Source organism: Pan paniscus, chromosome 5 (genome assembly GCF_029289425.2).
Source record: "Pan paniscus chromosome 5, NHGRI_mPanPan1-v2.0_pri, whole genome shotgun sequence".
Classification (NCBI taxonomy): domain Eukaryota; kingdom Metazoa; phylum Chordata; class Mammalia; order Primates; family Hominidae; genus Pan; species Pan paniscus.
In genome coordinates this window covers 89,214,789-89,236,527 of record NC_073254.2, presented here as the reverse complement: position 1 = coordinate 89,236,527, position 21,739 = coordinate 89,214,789, and the positions used below count along the sequence as shown (strand labels likewise).

The 21,739-nt window shown below is 35.5% G+C and overlaps 1 protein-coding gene across 2 annotated transcripts in view; it reads right to left on the bottom strand.

Annotated features, from left to right (window-relative positions):
• The window catches only part of ADGRB3 (adhesion G protein-coupled receptor B3), a 750,487-nt gene that overhangs the window by 154,790 nt on the left and 573,958 nt on the right, over nucleotides 1–21,739 (bottom strand). For both annotated transcript variants that reach the window (XM_003809552.7, XM_057302535.2), the window contains exon 16: nucleotides 642–768. In XM_003809552.7, coding sequence (XP_003809600.3) covers nucleotides 642–768 — 127 coding nt within the window. The remainder of the gene's footprint in view (nucleotides 1–641; nucleotides 769–21,739) is intronic.

Below are 21,739 nucleotides of genomic sequence, written 5' to 3'. Positions count from 1 at the left end.
GAGTTATATTTCCTCAAAATACAATTGATGAGAATATTATTTTTCTTTCAGACAGTTATGTACAGCTGTCTCTTTCAGAAACTATTTTTGAAAAACTATATACTATTAAGGAATACTTTTACAGTTCCTGACAGCCATGCTTTCATAAAAACTTCATTTGATTAACATATATATTTATTTATTTATATTTACATCCAAGGACACTTCCAGAAAACCTGTACTGAAAATATCCAATGCAGATATGCAATGTGTTTCACTATAGTGTCTGGGGTCTTCATTCTACTACTAACAATACCCTATAAAATTCCCCAGAATATCTTTCCAGCTTTAAAATAAAGGTTAAGTTGACAATTATTTTTATTTGAAAGTTTGCAGCATATTAGTGATATGATTGGACTTCATCCTTGAAACTACACTGCAGAAATTTCAAGTTAGAAGACATAAAATTGAGTAGAATTTAGTTATAGAATACCAACTAGAATTCATTCCACCAAGCTACTGTAGCTAAGGAGGAGACGATCCCAATTTTGCTACCCTGCAACATTTTCCATTTCCCCATTTAAAATGCAGTTCCCTGGAGAAACACTAGCCACAATATCCCTGCCTTTGCATTAAAGCCGTGTTTTCCCTTTGTTACTTACTATTTCTCTAGGTTGCTGAGCCAAAATGGCGAAGGTAGAGAGACGATCACATAAGCATTTCGTATGGGATGCATCGGTAAGCACAGTTTTACATCCCTGGGTGGACCACGTTCCCAAAGACTCGTTCCTGCAAAGGGGAGTGAGGGGGGAGGAAATCGGGATAAATACGCCTGATAGCCAAATCCGTAAAGAAGAAAATGCAGTTTAATTGAGAGAGTCGTCTACTGTAATTCCTGTACAGGAAAAAAAAATCTACTTGTTGTTGAACAGGATGTAATTTAGATGCATCTCCAGTAATGCAAAGCGAGAGTGGGAAAAAGCAAGCAGGCGGCGGTGCGGCGTGCAGAGAGCTGTCCAGCGCCGGAGGTGCTGAAACCGGGACTAGCTCTGTCCAGCCCTATGCGAGGAACAGCAGCGGCAGCGGCGGCAGCACGAGCAGCCGCCAGAGCGTTGGCAGCCACTTCCTATGCTCATCGGATTGTTTCAAATACTCAGGGTGTAAAGAGGCTTTTCATATTTTTCTACCAGCTCTGATTCCCGTCCCATATTTTGGACCATAAATGCTGGCTTTTAAAATGCGGATTTCTTTGAAAAGCCTGACTAAAAGGTTACATAGCTTGGATTGGGTGATAGGATCTTCTCTGCTGCTGGTTAGGGATTTTTCCTCCTTTTAGAATAGCTGCTGTGAAAATTTCACCCTGGAAACGGGAAGCAGCAGCAGCGGCATCAGCTGGTTCCGACTCTCATTGCCTTTGCCTGGTATCCAGGGGAGGGGTGGGTTTCAGACATAAGCTTCCTACTCCACACTTCACTCAGTCCAGCTCGCCTCTGACGTCCTTGACATTTCTTTCCCTCAACTGCTTCTTTGCCCTGGGGCAGAAGCATTAAGCTAACCCCAAGTCCGCTAGAACATTCAGAGGAATAACCCCACCCCAAAGTCCAGTAGGAGTAGGGAAGAGAGCCTGGTTCAATTTTCTCTTTGGTGTAGCCATTTAAAATGCTAAAGCATATGGTTTATTTCCCACCCCAGCAGAACAATAAAAATGGTATCAACCTACGTCTTGTTCGTGGTGGGGGGGATGGAGGAGAACCCTTCCACCCCCAGCAGAACTACACTACAGGAAGAGAGAAAACGAAAAAAAAATGCTATAGAGCTCAACCAATCAACTTTATTATCATTACACGTGTTCTGTACTGAATGCACCAATTGTCACCTCCCCTCCCCCAGGCATGGAAATTCTCCAGCTAGCAAACCTGTACGTGTGTGTGTTTAAATTTCAAACCAAGTTACTATCTGTGTTAAAAATTACTTCAAAACTCTAAGAGAAAAACACATGGCTTGATGTTAATTTTGATATGGTGCTTTTGATTTTGCTTCCTCCATCTCTGAATGCCTGAAGCTATTGGGTTAAATATGCATGCAATTTCAGAGAGATTTCAATGAGACAGGTTTCTTTGTGACAGTTGAACTTCCAAGTTGAGCTCAGAATATAATTCACACTATCCTTTTTTGGTATCTACCAGCAATATATTTTTAATATTCATGATTTGATATCATTAATATTTATGACTTAATATACTCTTAATTACAACTTTTTTGAAGAAGAAAATGCACTGTATTCGAAGAGAGTTAGATAAAAATTCTACCTAACTTTACCCCAATACTTCTAAGTATTGGCCATTTTTGAATGTGTTAGGTCTCTTTTTTTCTCATAATGTCATGCAACCATGCCAATTTTTTAAAAAAGCAGTTATATTATCAACTGCAACAGTATTAAACTCCAATTCTCCCTAACTGTAGCAGCACATCAATTTACTTCATTAGCTCTCTGTCTCTTATCTTCCTGTGACAAACAGTTAAGGCCAAATGAAAAGCATTTATCTCAGCTGATCAAAATTTAAAGAAGAAAGATACACTTAAGAGAATCTGACATGCTTTAAAACATAACATCTGCATTATTCATACTGGATGGCAGCTTTACTTTAATGCAGTACATATGCTTTCAAGTGGAGTCCAGTACTTACACTTTTCAGTTATGCAGCTATGCCCAATAAATCAATTCAATATCTTAACAAGAAAAATCTTTATGTAAATAAAGTCTCTTATGAGACAAAGTTATATACTTATATCCATGTAATCAGACTTCATTACTCAAGATGATGTTAGCATCAACAAACTTTGACTGTTACATATGAAGTCTATATTCAATATCATGTTGCTAGATTCTGAAGATCATGTAAATTTTATATGACATGTTTAGAAATGTGAGTCCATTTACTTTACTTTGTGCAATGATTGCATTGCTGACCTGGCCGAGCCCCAGGCAAAACTGGGAAGTAAGTAACGCTGATGTTCACGTTTTAGTCCTTCACTCACTCCAAGCATGAAATACTTCTACTCTCACTGGGGCCCTTTTCATGCACACTTTCTCTAGGCTACATCACCTCTGTCCTTATCATTCTTTAGAACTATATTCCCCTCATTGACTTTATCTGATTAAACTAACATACAATAGCATCTGAGTGAGTGAGTACAGCTTAATGTGCTTTACCAAATTTAAAAGAAGATATATAAAACACAGTACTGCATCTGCTACAAGAAGAGCAGAATCTGGAGCAGGTAAGTAGGAGAGAAAACCTTGAGAGGTGAGGAGGGGGGTGGGTAACCACCAAGTTCTGCATTTCATCACTCCCAAGAGATAAGTAAGATGTGTGATATCATTCTGATGATAAAATTTATATTGTTTCATTAAACCTCTTGGTACTTTTAAATCATATAAAACTCATGAGAGTTTTTTTTTTAACTCACTAGCATACATATAACTATTATTACAAACTCTATAGTATGTGTAGTCTGTATTTTCAAACTTTTCATAGCTTATTCCTACTGTAAAAAATTCTTTGAAAGCATGGTACACATGTCTGATTGATTTCAGGGAGGCCTTGTAAAGCAAATTGATATGTGGCAGAGCAAATGTGAAGCAAAACAACTTCTCCATTCTATACAGAGCAAAATTTCTGAACATGTGAAGTATTCCAGCAGTCACATTATTCTTCCAATGTCACAGTTTTGCATGCTATAATAAATGTATATCTGTGCATTATTCTTAATTATGGTGTCTAGTTTGTTATCAATAGGGTAAACAAAAGCAGTGAAATATACATGAAAATTAAAGATATAAGAATAACTGATGATATCAGAAGCAAAAACAGAATGATGATGCAGGCATGTACATCATACTGAAAATAACATATTTACTTTTCATAGTGTCCTATCTGGGCATTAAGTCATTTTTTTCCCAAATGGTTTTCAAATGTAAATATGTTTGCAGAAATTCCATACAACCCATTCTTTGTTGACTACACCTACATTCACCCATGTTAGCTGTTAGCTGTAATCTGTACCTCTTCTTCTTCTCCATATTAGCCTGGCTAACAGAAGAAGCCTTCCTGTCCCAAGTATTCAAAAGTACATATCCAAAAACACAGAATGATGTGAAAATATAAGACACAAAGTCTATTACTTTCTAGCTTAATATTTACTTGATGCCTTTCCCTGGTTTCCTAGGAGTCTACATGGTTTCTTTTTGGATCTGAGTATTTGGTTGAGTTTTTGGTTTCATGAAGTTTTAAAACATGTGTTTATATTTTCTGGCATTTAAAATTAAAGAGAAAAGTTATCAGCTTACTCCAATGAAAAGCTATTTAGTAAAAAGACTGATAGCAAAAATTCATAGTGACACATTTCAAAACTGTTTCAAGAAATCATACTTTTGATCTTTCCAAATACCAATAAAACTAGATATTCTACTTCAGTCTTCTATAAAACTGTTTATTCTCTTCATAATAAATCAGTATGTAAATTATTTATTATGAATAAGTTATACACTTTAGGAATTTTATTAACTCTTGGGATATTAGGAATACATTTATTCAAAATCAAAATAGCTATAGCAGCATGTTTTAAAATTTACACAGAATTTCTAACTACACTACCCTCACATTGTATGTGTACTGACAGAAAGTAATTGCTTTCCAAATCATAATAACAGTTAATTTCTAAAATTTAGGTAAATCTATATTACTTTTGGTGCATATGCCTTACCCAAATGACAATGTATATATGGCTTTTGGTATAAATTATTCTCATAATATAGAAGGACTTTTAGTTTAGATGTGAAAATGTTCTCAATTTTGAGCAAGAACACTCTTCGACGTTAATTTCTACTTTAAAAGACATTGCAAATATTGAGAACTTTTTCTTCAGCAGCTGTTACTATGTCAAAATACAATAAATCATAAAATTAGGAAGTTTTACTAGAAGTAACTTTAGTGATCATCTAGCCCATTGATTTTCAACACTTAATGTACATTAAAATTACCTGAAGAGCATTGAAAATTAAACCCTATGATAGGACTTGGGATATTACTTTTTTAAATGTCCTTCAGATGATTTTAGTGTGCAGTCAGGGTTGAGAACCACTGATCTTTTCCAAACACTTAGTTTTATAGATAAAGAAAGTGAAGTTTAGTGAATTTAGAAACTTGTTTTAAGTCACAGAGTGAGAAGCAAAGCTGGGTTTTTCATTTCCAGGTGAATTTTAATGCTAAACTTTTATTGTAATCTGTTTTAAAACAGAATGTACTGAACATGTCCTATCAAATTATAAGAACATTTAAAGATCTAATATTGAAAACACATATTTTATGATAAAAAGAGTAACACCAACATAAAACATATATATGCACTTCATTCACTTGGATAAGATTTAGAAGCAGGTACTTTCCCATCACCAGAAAGGACAGTTTTCATCCACTATGTTGGGCCTGGAGTTAACAGCAGTTCCTTCATACCATAACAACAAGGTTCTAATTTGTTATCTAAAAATTAGCTAGTTCCAGGAATTCTCTAAACTTAGATCTTCCCCCATGCTCCTCTATACCTGTTAATGCTTTCCATTCAACATCATAATATTAGTTGATACGTTCACCTTGCTTTCTTCCATTTATAAAATTAACACTCTACATGCCATATGAGAATACTAGTGCTTTTGAGAACTATATTATGTCGACTTTGAATCCCTGACACTGTTTCTCACTTACTAGTCTTAATAATAAATGTTCAGCTCATGTAATGATTTTTTCTTTTTTCTTTGAGATGGAGTCTTGCTCTGTTGTCCAGGCTGGAATGCAGTGGTGCAATCTCGACTCACTGCAACCTCCGCCTCCTGGGTTCAAGCAATTCTCCTGCCTCAGCCTCCCGAGTAGCTCAGATTACAGGCACATGCCACTGCACCTGGCTCATTTTTTGTATTTTTAGTAGAGACAGGGTTTCACCATGTTGTCCAGCCTGGTATCAAACTCCTGACCTCAGGTGATCCACCTGCCTTGGCCTCCCAAAGTGCTGGGATTACAGGTGTGAGCCACCACACCTGGCCCATGTAATGATCTTTTACCTTTTAATGGATAACTTTTAATACTGAGTTTGATCTAGACAGATTGTTTTTGTTGTAATTCATTTGCAGTCCTTTAGCATATAGCAGACATGTAATCTGAAGAGTATTAATAGCTCTTAGTAGGGTCTTCTACTTGCTACAGTCTTCAAACATCATTTAATGATGAACTCTGTAGGATTTCAGCATCCTGTGGTGATTATGTTCAATTCAACAGTGAGGCTTGAATCTTTACTAACCAGTCAATATGTATTTAGTGGGTGCTTTTCAAATACCAGATGAAGTAGAAGACACATGAACAAAATGTAGTTAGTTTCTTAGAGAAGCTGACAGATGACTATACACAATCTAATAATATGTTTTCTGCCTAATTAGTTCTACAAATTATCCCAGAAAATGTTGTCAGTCCTACCCTTCTATTTCAAGCCACCATCATCTCTTGCCTGGGATAATCTCTTCATTGTGTTTCTTGCCATTTACCCTCAAGTTTAACTTCAATAAAAATCCAGAGAGATCCTCCCGACAAATATGTAAACTCCACTAAAAATCATGTCACTCCTTTGAAAAGTATCAGTGGTTTTTCTGATCTCACTCAGAGTAAAAGACAAAGATCTACTTATAATGGTCCTTATAATGGTCTACAAGGAATTATACTATCTGGTCTCTCATTGGCTTCCCACATTCATCTCCTAACACACACATATTCGCCCACCACTTCCAACTGCTCTGAGCTCCTTATTGGCCTTTGTTGGCATTTTGTGCTAGCTATTCCCTTGGCCCAGAATGCACTCTTCAAAAATATTTACATTACCTGTTTCCTCACATTATGTAGGCTTCTGCTTTTATGTCATCCTATCAGAGATGTTATCACTGACTATCCATCAGTAACTTCCCATCTGTAGTAGGTAAAAAATGGCTACAAATTATATTTAACACTTCCCATCAAGAGACGGAGTCTATTACCTCCTCCTCTGAATCTGGATATATGTATGGTGACTTGAATTGATCAAAAGAAGGCAGTGGAAACGATGTGTGACTTGTTAGCCTAAGCCTCAAGAGGTCTTAATGGTGTCCACTCTTATCATCTTGAAGTGCTGCTATTATGTGAGGTAGCTCAGGCTAGCCCTACTGAGGATGAGAGACTGGCACCAGCCACTAGACATGTTGGTGAGGTTATATGCAATTAACCAGCCCCAAGTTAAGCTTCCAGATGGCAGCCTCTTTAATTATATCAGATGAAACTAACTGGCTGAGCTCAACCTAATAGCTATGCCATAACATTTAAGTCAAATAATAATGGTTGTTGTTTTAAGCCACTAAAATTTGAGGTGACTTGTTATAAAATAGCTGATACACAATACAAGCACTTTCCAAGTGCCCTTTGCCCTTACTCTGATCTGTTGTTGCCCATTGCACCTATCACAGCTGATGTATTATATACTTTCCCATTTGATTTTTGCCCATCTTTGCTCACTAGAATGTACATATCATGAGGACAGGTATATTGTTATGTTCACTTTGGTATTACCTGATTCTAACATAGTAGGTGCTTAATAAATATTGGTTGAATGAATACCTGTTAAAGATTTTGATTTGATATAGTTGGAGTTTCCTACATCATTCATTCATTCATTCATTTATTCAACAAATATTTATTCATCATTAAATATGATGCAGGTGCTGTGCTAGGTTATTGTGTAGACATATTCGATTTCTACTTGGCCACTTTTCAGAGCTCGAGAGCTTCACTGGAAATTATCTCACAGGTGTAGTGTCACTGCTGTTGTGTCATAAAATACACATTAAAACCAAGAATATGTCACTCTTGAGGTCATGAACATTATTTACAAGAATGGTAGCACCAGTTTTATTGCCAGTAACATCTTTTTTTGTTGTTGTTTTAAATTAGAAATAGTGAGAGTAGAAAGGAGTATGGTAAGAAATAACATTAAGGAAGCCAATCTACTGGGTTATAAATATGTATAAGTATCTTTACAGCATGATTTATTAATAATTAAAGGTTAAAATATGCTACCTGCCATCATTAATTAGTCAACAGGCAAATCATCATCACACTAGTGAAAATAGCTAACATTTATTCAGGGTCCAGTCAGTGTTAGGTGTTGTGGTGAATAACACACTTTAAAAAATTTCTTACACTAAATACCAAGGTAAATATTATTGTTATTTCCTCTATAGGAAAATGGAGATAAATTAAGCTCCCGGATCCATCCAGGATCTTGAGGACCTTACAGATGAAACAGCCTAGAGGCAAAAGTTGCCTGGATATCTCAATTTCTGTAATATAGCCATGCAAGCCCTGGACTGCCTATCTTTGGTGGTGTTATTTTATGTTTAAAATAAATAAATGGAGCCCCCAGGTTGTGACTTTCCTAAGGACATCTACCCGGTAAAGGGTTGTGCCAGGAATTGAGCTCAAGTATGACTCCAAAGCAGATTCCCTTTACCCTGTTCTCTCAGTGAGGACTAGACACAGTGAGAGAGCACAGCCAAAGTTAGGAACATACAGGAAGAGTACTCAGAAATGGTGAAAGAAAACTAGGAATTAATATCTCACAGAAAATAAGTGGAGAGAATTTCACTAAAAAGTGATTGATCAAAGGTCAAATAAGAAAATAAAAATATGAAGCTTGAGATGATCATGGTGGGCATGGAGGAGGCCATTGAGCCATTAAGAGCCTTAGGAAGAATAATTTTAGCAGAGGGGTCAGATATAAATTAGATTGCTAGAAGTTAAAAAAAGAAACCTTGTGATATCAAAGAGTTTATCAACAAAAGTCAAAAGACTGAATGCAAGTCAGATAGCACAAAAAATTATATTTTTGTCAAGTATGCTTTTACTTTGAGGTGGGGATCAATCTCCCAACAGGTTACAATGCAGATCAAAACAGTCCAGGAGACAGAGATCATGACAGGATGTAGTGATGATGAGAAAATAATCTTATTATTTGATTCAGAATAATGATGAGAGTGTTAATATTAAAAGGAAGGAAAGACAGAAAGTATGTTCTATTGAAATTGCAAGGGGAAAATCATTATTGCTCTCAATGAGATGGAAGAAAATCCAAGAATAAAGTTTAATTTATGTAATTTTAAGTATTTTTTTCTCAGAAAATTTCAAAACAGTTGCTTCAGCCATTAAAAAACGGCAGACATTTTAAAAAACAGACAATTTGAGGGAATAGAAATGGAAATTTGAATAAAACTGAAGAAGAGTACTGCTATATACATTAGTTCATGGATCAATTATATGTGATGTGTTTAATAAAACAACAAAATACATTTTAGTTCTGTATGTAACTAGATTAAGAAAGATTTCCAAGGTTGTTCTTGGGTGTAGGTAGGGGAAGATCCTAAATTATTTTTTCTCTTATTTCTTTTCAAAATACTTTAAAATGCCTCGAACACTGATCATTTGTTAATCTAAAAGCCATAAAATAATTCATTCTGTTTGTATATTTTTTCCTCAAAAAAACTGTTTATCTGGGCTAGGAACCAATTTTTCGCCTAATATAATTTGCAACAGTTGAGATGCACAACCTTGAAAAAGCAGAATTATTTAACTAAAATAGAGCACATTTAAACATATGTTACTTTCTACACTAGTTTTCAAGTGATCTGGACAAAAAGCCACTCCAGAGATTTGACCAGACCATTGTAAAATTTATAACATAGTGCATCCAAGATCTCACCAATTTAATATCAACTAGCTCACTTCCTGACTCTAATGGCTTTTACTTCACAAACCTTTAAAAATGATTAATCTCAAATATGATACATTTAGAAATATACACATGAAAAAACATGAAATATATATTGAAGAAATAATTAAGAGTAATTATCTCAGGGTGACAAATTATAGGTATTATTGTTTGCTCTGTTATATTTTTATACTTCTCCATTTTTCCAGTGTAACTATATTACTTCTGCAATCTGAAAGAAAAAAATTTCTTTTGAGATTCAAAAGAAAAAGGCCAAGTGCAATGGCTCACACCTGTAATCCTAACACTTTGGGAGGCTGTGGTGGACAGATTACTTTAGGCAAGGAGTTCGAGACCAGCCTGGGCAACATAGTGAAATCCTGACTCTACTAAAAATACAAAAATTAGCTGGGCATGGTGGTGCCTGCCTGTACTCCCAACTACTTTTGAGGTTAATGTAGAAAGATCGCTTGAATCCGGGAGGTCAAGGGTGCAGTGAGCTGAGGTCATGCCACTGCATACCAGCCCCTGAGTGACAAAGTGAGACTCTGCCAAAAAAAAAAAAAGAGAGAGAGAGAGATTCAAAAAAATTATGTAAAATAATACCAAACTAACACAGGCAGCTATTTATATTTTACGCCTTTTTTTCCTTTCTTTACTTTTGAAATTATAATTATGGTGTGGCTTGGCTATACCTGACTGAGTCATGCTTTTGGCATGGGATCATGGGTCAGCTTGCTTTCTAAGTTAAAAATCTGAGCACATGCCTGCAAGGCTACCCCAAAATGGAAGGATAGTGCTTAAAAATAACTGTTGAGACATCAAACTGAGATATCAATTAAGGGTTAAGCTTAATTCACTAAAAATTCTGCTTCATTAGTTCTGGGATGGGGCCAGGAATATGTGATTTTGATATCAGAGTCTTTAGTTTCAAAAAACAGAAATTTTAACTCTTGAGTTAATCATACTTCAAAATTATGATTCATCATTGCCTACATACAAAATGCAAAAATAAGGGTTCACTGGACATTTATATAAACAACTATTTGAGTGAAACGATATTCTTATAATTTTGAAAATGAGAGTCCTCAGTATTAGAGCAATGTTTCTTTTTTAACTTCCTTAGTGTACTATGTGCAAGTTGGGAACTCAAATATTAGTAGTAGAGAGAAAATAGAGATGGGTGGAGTGGCTGCACGAAATATTACTATATGTAAGTACTTTTAAATGAAATAAAGAAATATGAAAAACTGGATTCAATTAAAATGTAAACTAGGGAAATAATCTGTTCACCTTAAACTAAGTGGTTCATAATCATATATATACTAAACTAATAATAATTTTGCAACGATCCCAATATCACTCATTTGAAACTATTGAGTTCTTTTTAAAAAATCAATATTTCAGCATTGCAGTGTTCAAAGTGAAAAAGCTCATTCAATAAAAGCCAGCTGAAAATGTTTTGTACCTACTCAATAATAGAAATAAGTACATTCACCAAATCAAAATTTGAAATAATGGCTTCAATAAATATTAGATAATATTTTCTTTTCAATGTTTTTTTCCTCTAATTGAAATTACTTTAGATTTATTTGTGATCAGTTTCAAAAAGCTTGCCATTTTTCCACCTTTTTACATGATCTATATGATCTATGAAATAAACATCTTTGTCCTGCATATAATCTTTAAGTTGAATTTTACTTTTAAATTCCAGATGTGATAATAAGAAACTTGGCTTCTACACAACCAGAGTACTGTCATCAGGACATCACCAGCTTAACCTGGGATCCAGTGTGCTCATTTATAAAATTAGCCAGTTGCATGCTCTATCAACTTTATGGGAATATCGTGTTGATAAAAGTCAAGATAATGAATATCCCGGACAATTATTTATTTAGTGGTTGTATGGACAAGGCATTATTAGTAGGGATAAAAATAATTTCTCTACAAATTGAAAGTTCTATATAAATACAACATATTATCACGATGATCACATGTACAATTATTTTTGACAAGAAAGCCATGTCAGAGGGGTTAAGTGACATGAACAAGATTATCCATCAGGGATTATCCCTCTTATGTTGGCACCGTAACATTTCCAGATTTGAGAGGAGAATACCTGAGCCCAGATTTGGAAGACTCAAATTTAAGAGCAATAAAATAATTAATGTATTTCATGAAGAAATAAAGAAATTTAATGAATTGATTTTCACCATGAATTTCTTTTTTTCTTACTGTTAAGATTTTAAGAAGTTTAAATGGAACTCTGGATAACCAAATCTTTTGGGATCAGCTAAACCACATATTAAGTCATGGGTGGCCAGTAAAATATGAACAGAAAAATTATATGCTACGAAAGGGAAGAATTCATATATTCTGGCATGAAATGCAAAGAATGTAATCTTCCTATCTTCTAAACACTACCATTACCAAGAAATTATCAGTGGAAACCTTCCACTCAGAACACCTTCTTTCAAAATTATGAGTATTTAAAATAAGTGCCCTGAGAAGTATAGTTAAAAAGAACCATATATGAAATTCCACAAAACTAGTAATTTCTATAAACTTCTGGCTTTGGGGAAATATGAAGATGAACCTCTTTTGTAAGAGGCCATGAATTACACACTGCCTATAAAACAATAAGATGTTAGGTAAATGAGGGAAGAGTAGCTGCTTCAGTTGACAAGCGTTCACAGAGGAAGCACTGTCCTAAGGTTCCAGAACACCCTGTATCACCCACCCGGCCAGCCAGTCATTTGCCAGACTACTCACTGTTTTAGCTGCATGGCAACTACACCAGAGAGTAGCAGTGGAAAAGCAATAGAAGTCTGTGCTTACTTCCTCAATAATAGCACATACAGAAAGGATAACAAAGAGGAAGGAGTGTCTTTAAATGAATTTCGTAGTATGGCATTTCCTAAATACAGTGTAAGTTGTTATTTAAATTCCAATAAAAGATCTGAAAGGGTAATATTCTTTTATGAACGTATGGGTAGATAAAATTAAGGCTTTTATGATGCTGATTTAGACAGCCTAAAATAATGACTATCATAATTTAAAGAATAGGAAATTTTGCTTTAACCTCATACATTTGAAAATTTATATAAATGTTTTAGTGCCTCTTTTGTGCTATGGACAGTACTACACACTGGGATTGCATAGATTAGAAGATAAACATAGTCCCTTTGCTCAAGTGCGGTGTGGAGACAAATATACAGCTTGTCCACCGACAACCCCAATTAAGAAATCTGAAACCTATAACCCAATCAGAAATTGTAGGGGTGTGGATAGTGATTTAGTGGTAAAGGGGAAGAATGCATCATTCCATTTCTCAAAAAGCTTGAGAAATATGTACTGCCATGTATTTAAATAAATATATACTCTATCTTCCTGTCATGCTGTTACTCCTTTGAACTATTACTTCTTAATATGTTAATAAGGGAAGTGGTTTGAAATTTCTTGAAGGGCAGCGCTGAACCCTCAATGGCGTAATTAACATTTTAATGAGCAGTGAAGGCCTTTCCTGTTTTGGATCTCAACTGTGTGTCTCCTGAGTGGATCTCAATCTGTTGAGCTCAGAGAATGAGGTGATTCTATCTTAGTGAGATTTTAAATAACAATAGATCATACAGGCCACAGTTTCAGCCTGCTACTGCTCTCTCCTTTGTTAGGAAAGTTCACTTGTATTCTAATGTACCACATCAGAGTACAATGACTACTTTCAGCTCTGGTTTCTTTTTTGGTATGCACAGAAACTGTATGCATAACAGTCATAACCCAGGAGTGGCTGATTTTTAGTAACTGACCAAGTAGTTGTAAGTTCTCCGTATTTGCAAGGTGCAGTAGCTAACTGCTATTTGGAGACACACCAATTTGCAGAAGAAGTATTGGATAATGCTTGTAATTTAATTATTTGCAAATCAAGCTTTGCCTAATACACCAAAGGTACTAAACCTCTTCATTGGAGACAAGTTTGAAAAGGTCATTAAAAAGCTATTTGTTTTGAGATTTCAGAAAGCAAAGTACCTTAAAAAATGTTCTAATGGACAGAAAAAAACTTTTATTCTCAGATAAAATCTCCCAAAAACATTAAAAACCAATATCCTTATTTTCATTACTAGGCAAAAGAAAAAAAAAAAACTGTCATGAGAAAAATTCCTGTGGGAAAGCTTCAAGCATCTTAAAAATGAGGCTTATAATGGAAAAGCCTTCTCTGTCATAATTAATATAGCATCACTAATATAAAACCCAGGCTGCTTCTCCTGTCTTTGTAACTCATTTCTGACTACTGCAGACCCATTACTATAATGTACATTACACACATAGCACAGTATAGTTTATATTATTATTTAAGGTAAAGGATGTAAAATGTAAGGGAATTTTGACACTGATTTCTTGGTGATAAGAATGCATAGTTCAAGTTTTCTCTAAGATGTGAGCATTAATAATCCACATAGATACTGAAGTAGTTCAACCACTACTTTAAATTTTGCTTACTGATTCAGTCATAAAACCAAGGACACCATGCACATTTACCTGTGAGTTACATAATCTTTTAGCAAAGATTTAGCAAAGTTGAAAACTCCAGTTGTGTTCCTTGTGTCCTTCAGCTGTTTTTCTCTTACCTACAGCCAAGAATATATACACATGTATATATGTACACACACATATATACCTGTATACACACACACGTATATATATTATATATATATATATATATACGTGTGTGTGTATTTTTAAGTTAAAGCATAGAAATGTCTAGCATATTTAGTTGATTGGTTTTATGAAGAATGGTTGTCATATGGTGACTGTTACTGATATAAAGTTCATCTGGAGAAGAGGACGCCAAGTTCTCCAAAAAGAATCAGGCATCAATACAATGTTCCAGGATATAAACAACCAATTTTTGTAGCCAACTATCTAGGATACACAGAAAACCCTAGGAATTCCAAAGTCTTCCTAGTGAAGAAACATTGAGAAAGACCGGTACAAAGATTGTTTATTCTCAGGGTAGCACATAAAATTTACTTTACTAACAGCACAATTTTCATCTTTGCAATTTCAAGATAAAGGAACAAACTACCTATGTTCAAATTTCACTAACTTAAGCTATCCTATATATTTTCAATGTCCTAGAGTTTAACTGTGGCCACTCTAAGAGACAGACTGAGATTTAAAGAACAGCCCTAGGAAGGGAAGTACAGTAACTACATTGTGGAGCAGTAGTTTTATATTACTAAAGTGGCTTCTGTACCTTTTTACAAATGAGAGAAATACTGACAGAAATTTATGGCAGGTACAAGTGAAAGTGATGATATTCCATGAAATGAATGCAGTTTTTGAGAAAATATTTAAGAACTCAGTTGTTATACAGAAAATCCATTGTGTATGACCCCATAAATTCTCATTGGCTCCGATTTTGTCTACTGACTACAACTTTCATTCCCTTCCTAAGGTATCTTTACCTAATTAGGCTCATTTTGCTACCAGACTTGCAGAACAAAGCCTCCTATAAAAACAAACAGATTCTCTATAGAAAGTCAAGCACAAAGAACAGGAACAAGAAGAACTTACTTTTTCAGTCTGCTGGGTATATTATAGTAGTTAGGTGTGATTTCTCTTAGGCTGTTAATGCAGATGTCATTAAAGTAACTTATCCTATTAGTATCCCTAATAATTAGGTTTTCTTTCATATCTTACATGACAATATAGAAAATACTATTGTTCACATTTATGCACCTTCTCTTTTCTTCTCCCTCTTCCCAGAGTGTCAAAGTACAAGCTGAAGTGATTCCTATTTATATATCCACACTGGACAGAATCTGCCAAGGGCTACAGTTTATATAAAATTATGATGTGAGGGGGACATTATAGATGGAAAAATTTTACTAATAGAGTCTAAGATTGGACTGTTATTTAAAATGTGAGTAGCTCCTTTTGGTACCAGAATCAGTCCTGATGTTAATGGGTTCAACATATTCAATTGTACATACTTATAGACCACTTTGGAGGAAAGGTTTCATATTAATATAATAATGACTTCTTTTTTTGTCTTTTTTTGCAATGTAAGGCAGGCTTGAAAGGTTTTGACTTCTTCTTTTTTTTTTTTTTGTCAGCTGGAGTTAAGGCTTTTACATGTTCACCAGAATATGTTAATGTTATATGCAAAAAGATGTATATCTCAAGACCTCCCAGATATGAGAGCCTTGCATCCTTATTTAAGAGTGAGGCGAGCTCCTCATCACCTATATCATACTCATTTAGTTTTTTTTTAAACTGAATACCTGTCTATCTAAAAAGCTGGGGAAAAATGCTATAGTTACATTACTGTTAATTCTGTCCAGTTCACATCTCACTCTCAGATCTACGTCAGGGAGGACTCAAGGACAGAAGGCTCTTCAATCTGACTGCCAAAGGGGCTGTGAAGAGAAGCAAATCAGGGTTTTTAATCATCCTATAGCACAAAGGAGAGAACAGGCTTACATCAAATTATTAATCTCCCATGGCATCTTTCAGGTAAATCTAAGTCCCTACCCAACCAGAGTTGAGATGTGCTGCAGCCCATGGGGCTGGGCGACACCCTGCTTTCTTTCCTTGCAGCCAGGCCACCTTGAACAGAGCACTGCATTCTTGCTATATCACGCAGCCTTACTTACCAGCCATGTTACTGAACTATAGATAATTTATGACTGCAACACTCAGAAATAAGGGGCAGAAAAGCAGATGCTCAAGGCCAGGTTTTGCCAGTTTTATTCTATGTTGCCTATCACATCATAAAAATCTTTTTTTTCTCCCATACAAGTTTTATTTGCAATCATTACACAGATTTATCTTAGAGGCTTGGGATAAAAAGGGCAGTATCTCAGACCTTTCCTTCAGTACAAGTACTGATAAGAACTCTCTGCTTCTTGGTGACTACTGCCAGGACCTCAGCTCAGCCTCCAAATGACCGACTATTAAAAAGGACCACATTTTCTTGTCTCCAGATTCACCTTTATTTAAGACTCTTTTGGGTGAGGCATCTGCACCACCCACTCAGGACTCAAAGAAACTGAAGGTCCCTTTTCTCACATTCATTCAGCTGGACTTGCTCCAGAGTGGCTGAAAGGAAACATGATGATTTATATACCCCTATTGCTTCAAGAATAAGAATCATGCCTCCTAAGTGTCTTTTCCCTTTTTCCTCAATAAGCCCCTTCCCAGTTTCTGGACAAGACAGGTTGCAGGTAGGACAGCATTCAGGAGTGAGAGTTGTGTGGGCAGCTCTGTGCCCTCTTCATCTCCAAACCTGAATGCATGCAGTTCCTCTCTTTATCCAGATTGACAGATTATTTCATCATTCCACTGAAGACCACCATTTAAAATAAACAATAACACCACTGGGACCCCATGTCCCTGAAAGCTAATCACTGTCACTCTACAACCAATGGTCAGCCTCTTTCTGGTTATTCTGTCCAAGCCGATTCTTTCTGCCTTGGAGATTTTCCAGAGCTCTCTAGGCTATTTTTCTGTTTCTCTGGAACTGAACCCATGGGGCTTCATTTTCTGTGTTCTTGGAATGGCTTTGCTCTGGAGATAGCCCAGTGTTCTCTCCCTCCTCAGGTCACTCACAGTGGATTCTGTGGTTCGGGACTTTTTCACACTCCTAGTTTTACCTGTGGGTGTTGCTCAGTGTTTAGTTCAGCCTTACTTACATTTGTGCTTCCTTTCTCCTGGGCCCATGGCAACAGGAGTACCCTCTGATAACCACAACCAGGCCCTGTAGGTAACTTTTCCCTTAACAAGGTGTTAAAAGCCCTTCAAATTACATTACTTAGCTTTTTGATAGAAACCTTGATCCTAAATCAGTCTTAGGTAAATTTTCTCACTAATTCTAGGTATTCAAATGCAAGTGGCCCCAAGCAATAGTCTTTAGAGATGGAAAGTAGTTCTGTTTAGACCTATTAGGGTCTTTCAATCAAGTACATTCTTTAGCCTAGAGCTTTTCATCCACCCATCCACTTAATAAATAAAGTGCCTACCTATTTTCAGGCAATTACTAGGATTTTGGGAAGGTGAAAATGATACTCTGCCACCATTATAATATTTAAAATAAAGTCAGTATTTAGTAGCAGCCAAAAAATATGCTGTGTAGGATACACACTTATTTAGATTATAATCTCCTATCCCAATGGAAGACGAAAAACCATCTTTGTGTCCTAGAAAGTAGTCAAGGTAGATAGGAGATTTGAATTTATATTAACTATCTATGTCAGCTGTGGAAAAGAATTAAAGGAGTTAGCAACATCCAGTTTGAGGATTATTAGGGCCTAAGAAATTTATTTCATTGTGTGGAAGACAACCACCCACTCTTCTCCTCCTCTAACAAGCCAGAGAAATTTGGTTTTAACCAAGGGAGGAGATCTTTAAGTCAGCTGTAAGAATATTATTGTGAGAGAATGGACAAAGCCACAACTAATAGGCTTTGGATGATTTTTTTTTTTTTTAACCTGTCCCTGAAGTCTTTGAAATGTCTCTAACGAGAATTGTGGGATAGGCTACATTATATCTCTTATAGGTCTTATAAGTCTTTATTCAAGCAAAAAAGGTTGAGTTTAGTTAATATTTTCCTGAAAACACTTCACTTTTGAAAGCAATGGATATTTCATAAAAGGACTGAATTATCTATAGAGATATATCTATCTACATCTACACACACACACACACACACACACATACGTTTCTGTTCACTTTGTCATCTTTTCTTTCTTTTTCAAAGCTACAACTAAGAAAAAAAGAAAATGGGAACTAGAACATATATTTTCTTTTTAACATTTTATTTTGAAAAAGTTTTAGACATAAAATGTAAAAATAGTACACAGATATCCCCTTCACTCAGCTCTTCTTCTATGCTAATTTGGCATAACCTTAGTGTAATTAATGTTATAAAGTTAAAATTAGCACATACTATTAACTAATCTTTAAACCTTCAAAATCCAATCATATCTCTAATGTCCTTTTTGTGACACTGCATCTACTGCAGGGTTCTGTACTGCATTGCCATGTTATCTCCTCAATGTCCAATCTGGGACAGTTCTCAGTCTTTGTCTTTCATGACTTTTACAATTTTGAAGAGTATTTACCACTTATTTTGTGGAATGTCCCTCAATTTAGGTCGGCATGTGTTTTCGCAAGAGTAGACGGAGAGTGATGTTTTGCCTTTCTTGGAATATCGTATCAGGAAGTATATGCTATGCGTAGGTCTTGTTCCTCACTAGATGATGTTAGCTGTGATCCCAGGTTTCCCTACTTTTTCAATTTGTAACTTAAAAAGTATATTTTAGGAAGACGTATTTTCTTTTAAGAATTTGAGCTTTTTAAAATTAGGTTGGTGCAAACGTAATTGTGCCATTACTTTTAATGGTAAAAACCACAATTGCGTTTGCACCAACCTGATAGAAACTGAGACATGGGCAATTGTGGGGGATTTCTTTTAGGGCTAGAAAGCTTCTTATTCCCTCCTGATACCCACTATGCTTCAAAGTCACTTATCCACAGTCCAACAAGACTCTGCTCACCGTAATTTTAAACCTAAGTAGATTTGGGGGATCTAGTCTTTACAGCTAAAATCACCAGTCTGGTTGTTGTTTTAGTCACTTTCTTGGTTGATCTTTGCCAGAAATTTCTTCTATTAATAAAACATAGCTCTTGAATATAGTACCTGTCCCCCAAATGTTTTGCAGTCTGTTTTGCCTGCTAGGAAAATAAAATAGACCTGAATCAGCAGAGACAGAGGATGCTTTAACTCTACAGTGGGTCAAGCAGCACTGACTACAATACTCAAGGGCTGCTGAAAAGCCATATCAGGTACCTCATATAGTCATGTATTACTAAGCTGATGCCTCAGGGCAGCACCACACCCAGCTGACACCACTTCCAACTGACAATTGTAACAAAAAGGGAACTAAAGAGTTTTCAAATTCCTCGTGCATATTCCTGTCCATCACTGTGTGCCTTTGCTAATGCTGTTTGTTCCTCTCCTCTACCCCGCATGGGATATTCTTCTCCAGTTCAGGTCAAATACCCTCTTCTCTGTAAAACTTTCCTTAATATTTTACACCCAGGGATGCCCAGGGCTGCTTGTGTTCTGATAGCTATTTTTATATGTCATTTATAAATAGCATATTGTATAGTGGTTAGTTATTGAGGTCACTTTCTCCCCTACTCAATTTTTAGGTCCTTAACATCAGAGACCATATTATTCTATTTGGAATCACAATATATAACTTTGAACATATTGGGTGGTAAATGAGGGTTCGTTGAGCAAAGGAGGTACAAACTTGGAATATAGTAAAATAGTAAATGCTGTATCACATTCTCTCTATCAATCTACTTATTGATCCATCTATCTAATCTAGCTTTACCCTTCCAGTTACGGAAAGATTTAAGGTGGCATTTGAACATGTACAATAAAAGATAAAAATAATATTAAACAAAAATAGATATGAAAAAATAGAAGTAGGAGGAAGGAGCCAGGAGTGTATCAAGTAAAACGCATGTTGTACTGTCTGTACTTTTGCTAGAGATGGAGTCTAAATAAAGCCTGTGATAAATATGGAAAAATAGTTTTCAAAATGTCAGGAAACCCATGGGACTATGCTATATAGCAAGAGAATGTTCTTCATGAGAATTTCCTTACCCAAAAGCCAATGTATAGCAAATATTAATTTCTAAAATTAAAATACAGGAATAATCTTGAATCATGCAAAAGTTATTTCATGATTGCCAGTCATGGTTTACTGAAGCAATGCACATACCAGTTTTCTCTTTACATTTGTGATTTTGGGAACAAAGCACCTTTGGAACCAGGGAAATAGGTAGGTTACCCTTAAGGTAAATATAATGTGAGAGTGAAGTGCAAACTAATTCTCCTATTTGTTGAATATTCTCATTCCTAGAATTTACAGGGAAGAAAATTACATTCATTTGAAAGATTTCTGAAGCCAAGTGGGGAGAGTGAGATATGAACGAGTACTTGAATTTGTTCACGTGCATGCACTTTAATTTTGTGCTAAGTATTCACAGTCTTCACAAAATAAAGTGATGTCTTTATAAAATGAATACCTCATCTATAGCTGCACTAACGTATCTCATTAGATTTGTGGGCTAAACTGAAACATTATGGGATCATATTACAGGAACACTTGTCAAGCTATGCATCAGCTTTGTTACAAAAGATATTATTTTTTCCTATCACTCCTCTTTATCCACTTTAAACTAAAATAATGTCTGCTACCTCCTATCACCTTTCTACTGCTGAAAAGAGGTATCACAGGCCCACAGATTGAGAAAGTTCTACAATAAACAAGATAAAAAGCTGGTTCTGACTTGCTGATAAAGGTTACATGCAAAGACCCTTAATCAAACACTACCCATTCCTCTTTTCTAACACATTAAGTTTTCTTACCAAACCAGTAGTTTCATTGTCTGCAATGGGATTTTAGATAGGAATAACTGGCCAATTAAATATTTCAAATATTCTGCCTACCAAATCAAGGAAGGAACAGGACAATCAAGCAGTGCAATTTGATGAATGTCTGGAGGAATAAAAGAAAAGGTCATGTTTCAGTTTCTACTGGGGATCCTTTTTTTTTTTCGTCTTTTAAAATAACACTTTTATGGAGAAAATACAATGAATAATCATCTTTAACCTTAAAATCCTTTTGAAAATTGTGTAAATTAGCTCTTTTGTTGGGTCATCTTTAAAAACATTCAGTGCTCCACATAAAATGGGAACTCGATAGTGTGGTCTGAAATACTCTTAAACAGTCTTGTGTTTCTCCTATTTCAGGCTAATTGAACTTGTGTATCCATTTTAGTTTTTTAAAATGTAGTTCTGTGTGATTTATGTTTTCACAAATTCAGGAAAGCTAATTAGAGGGCA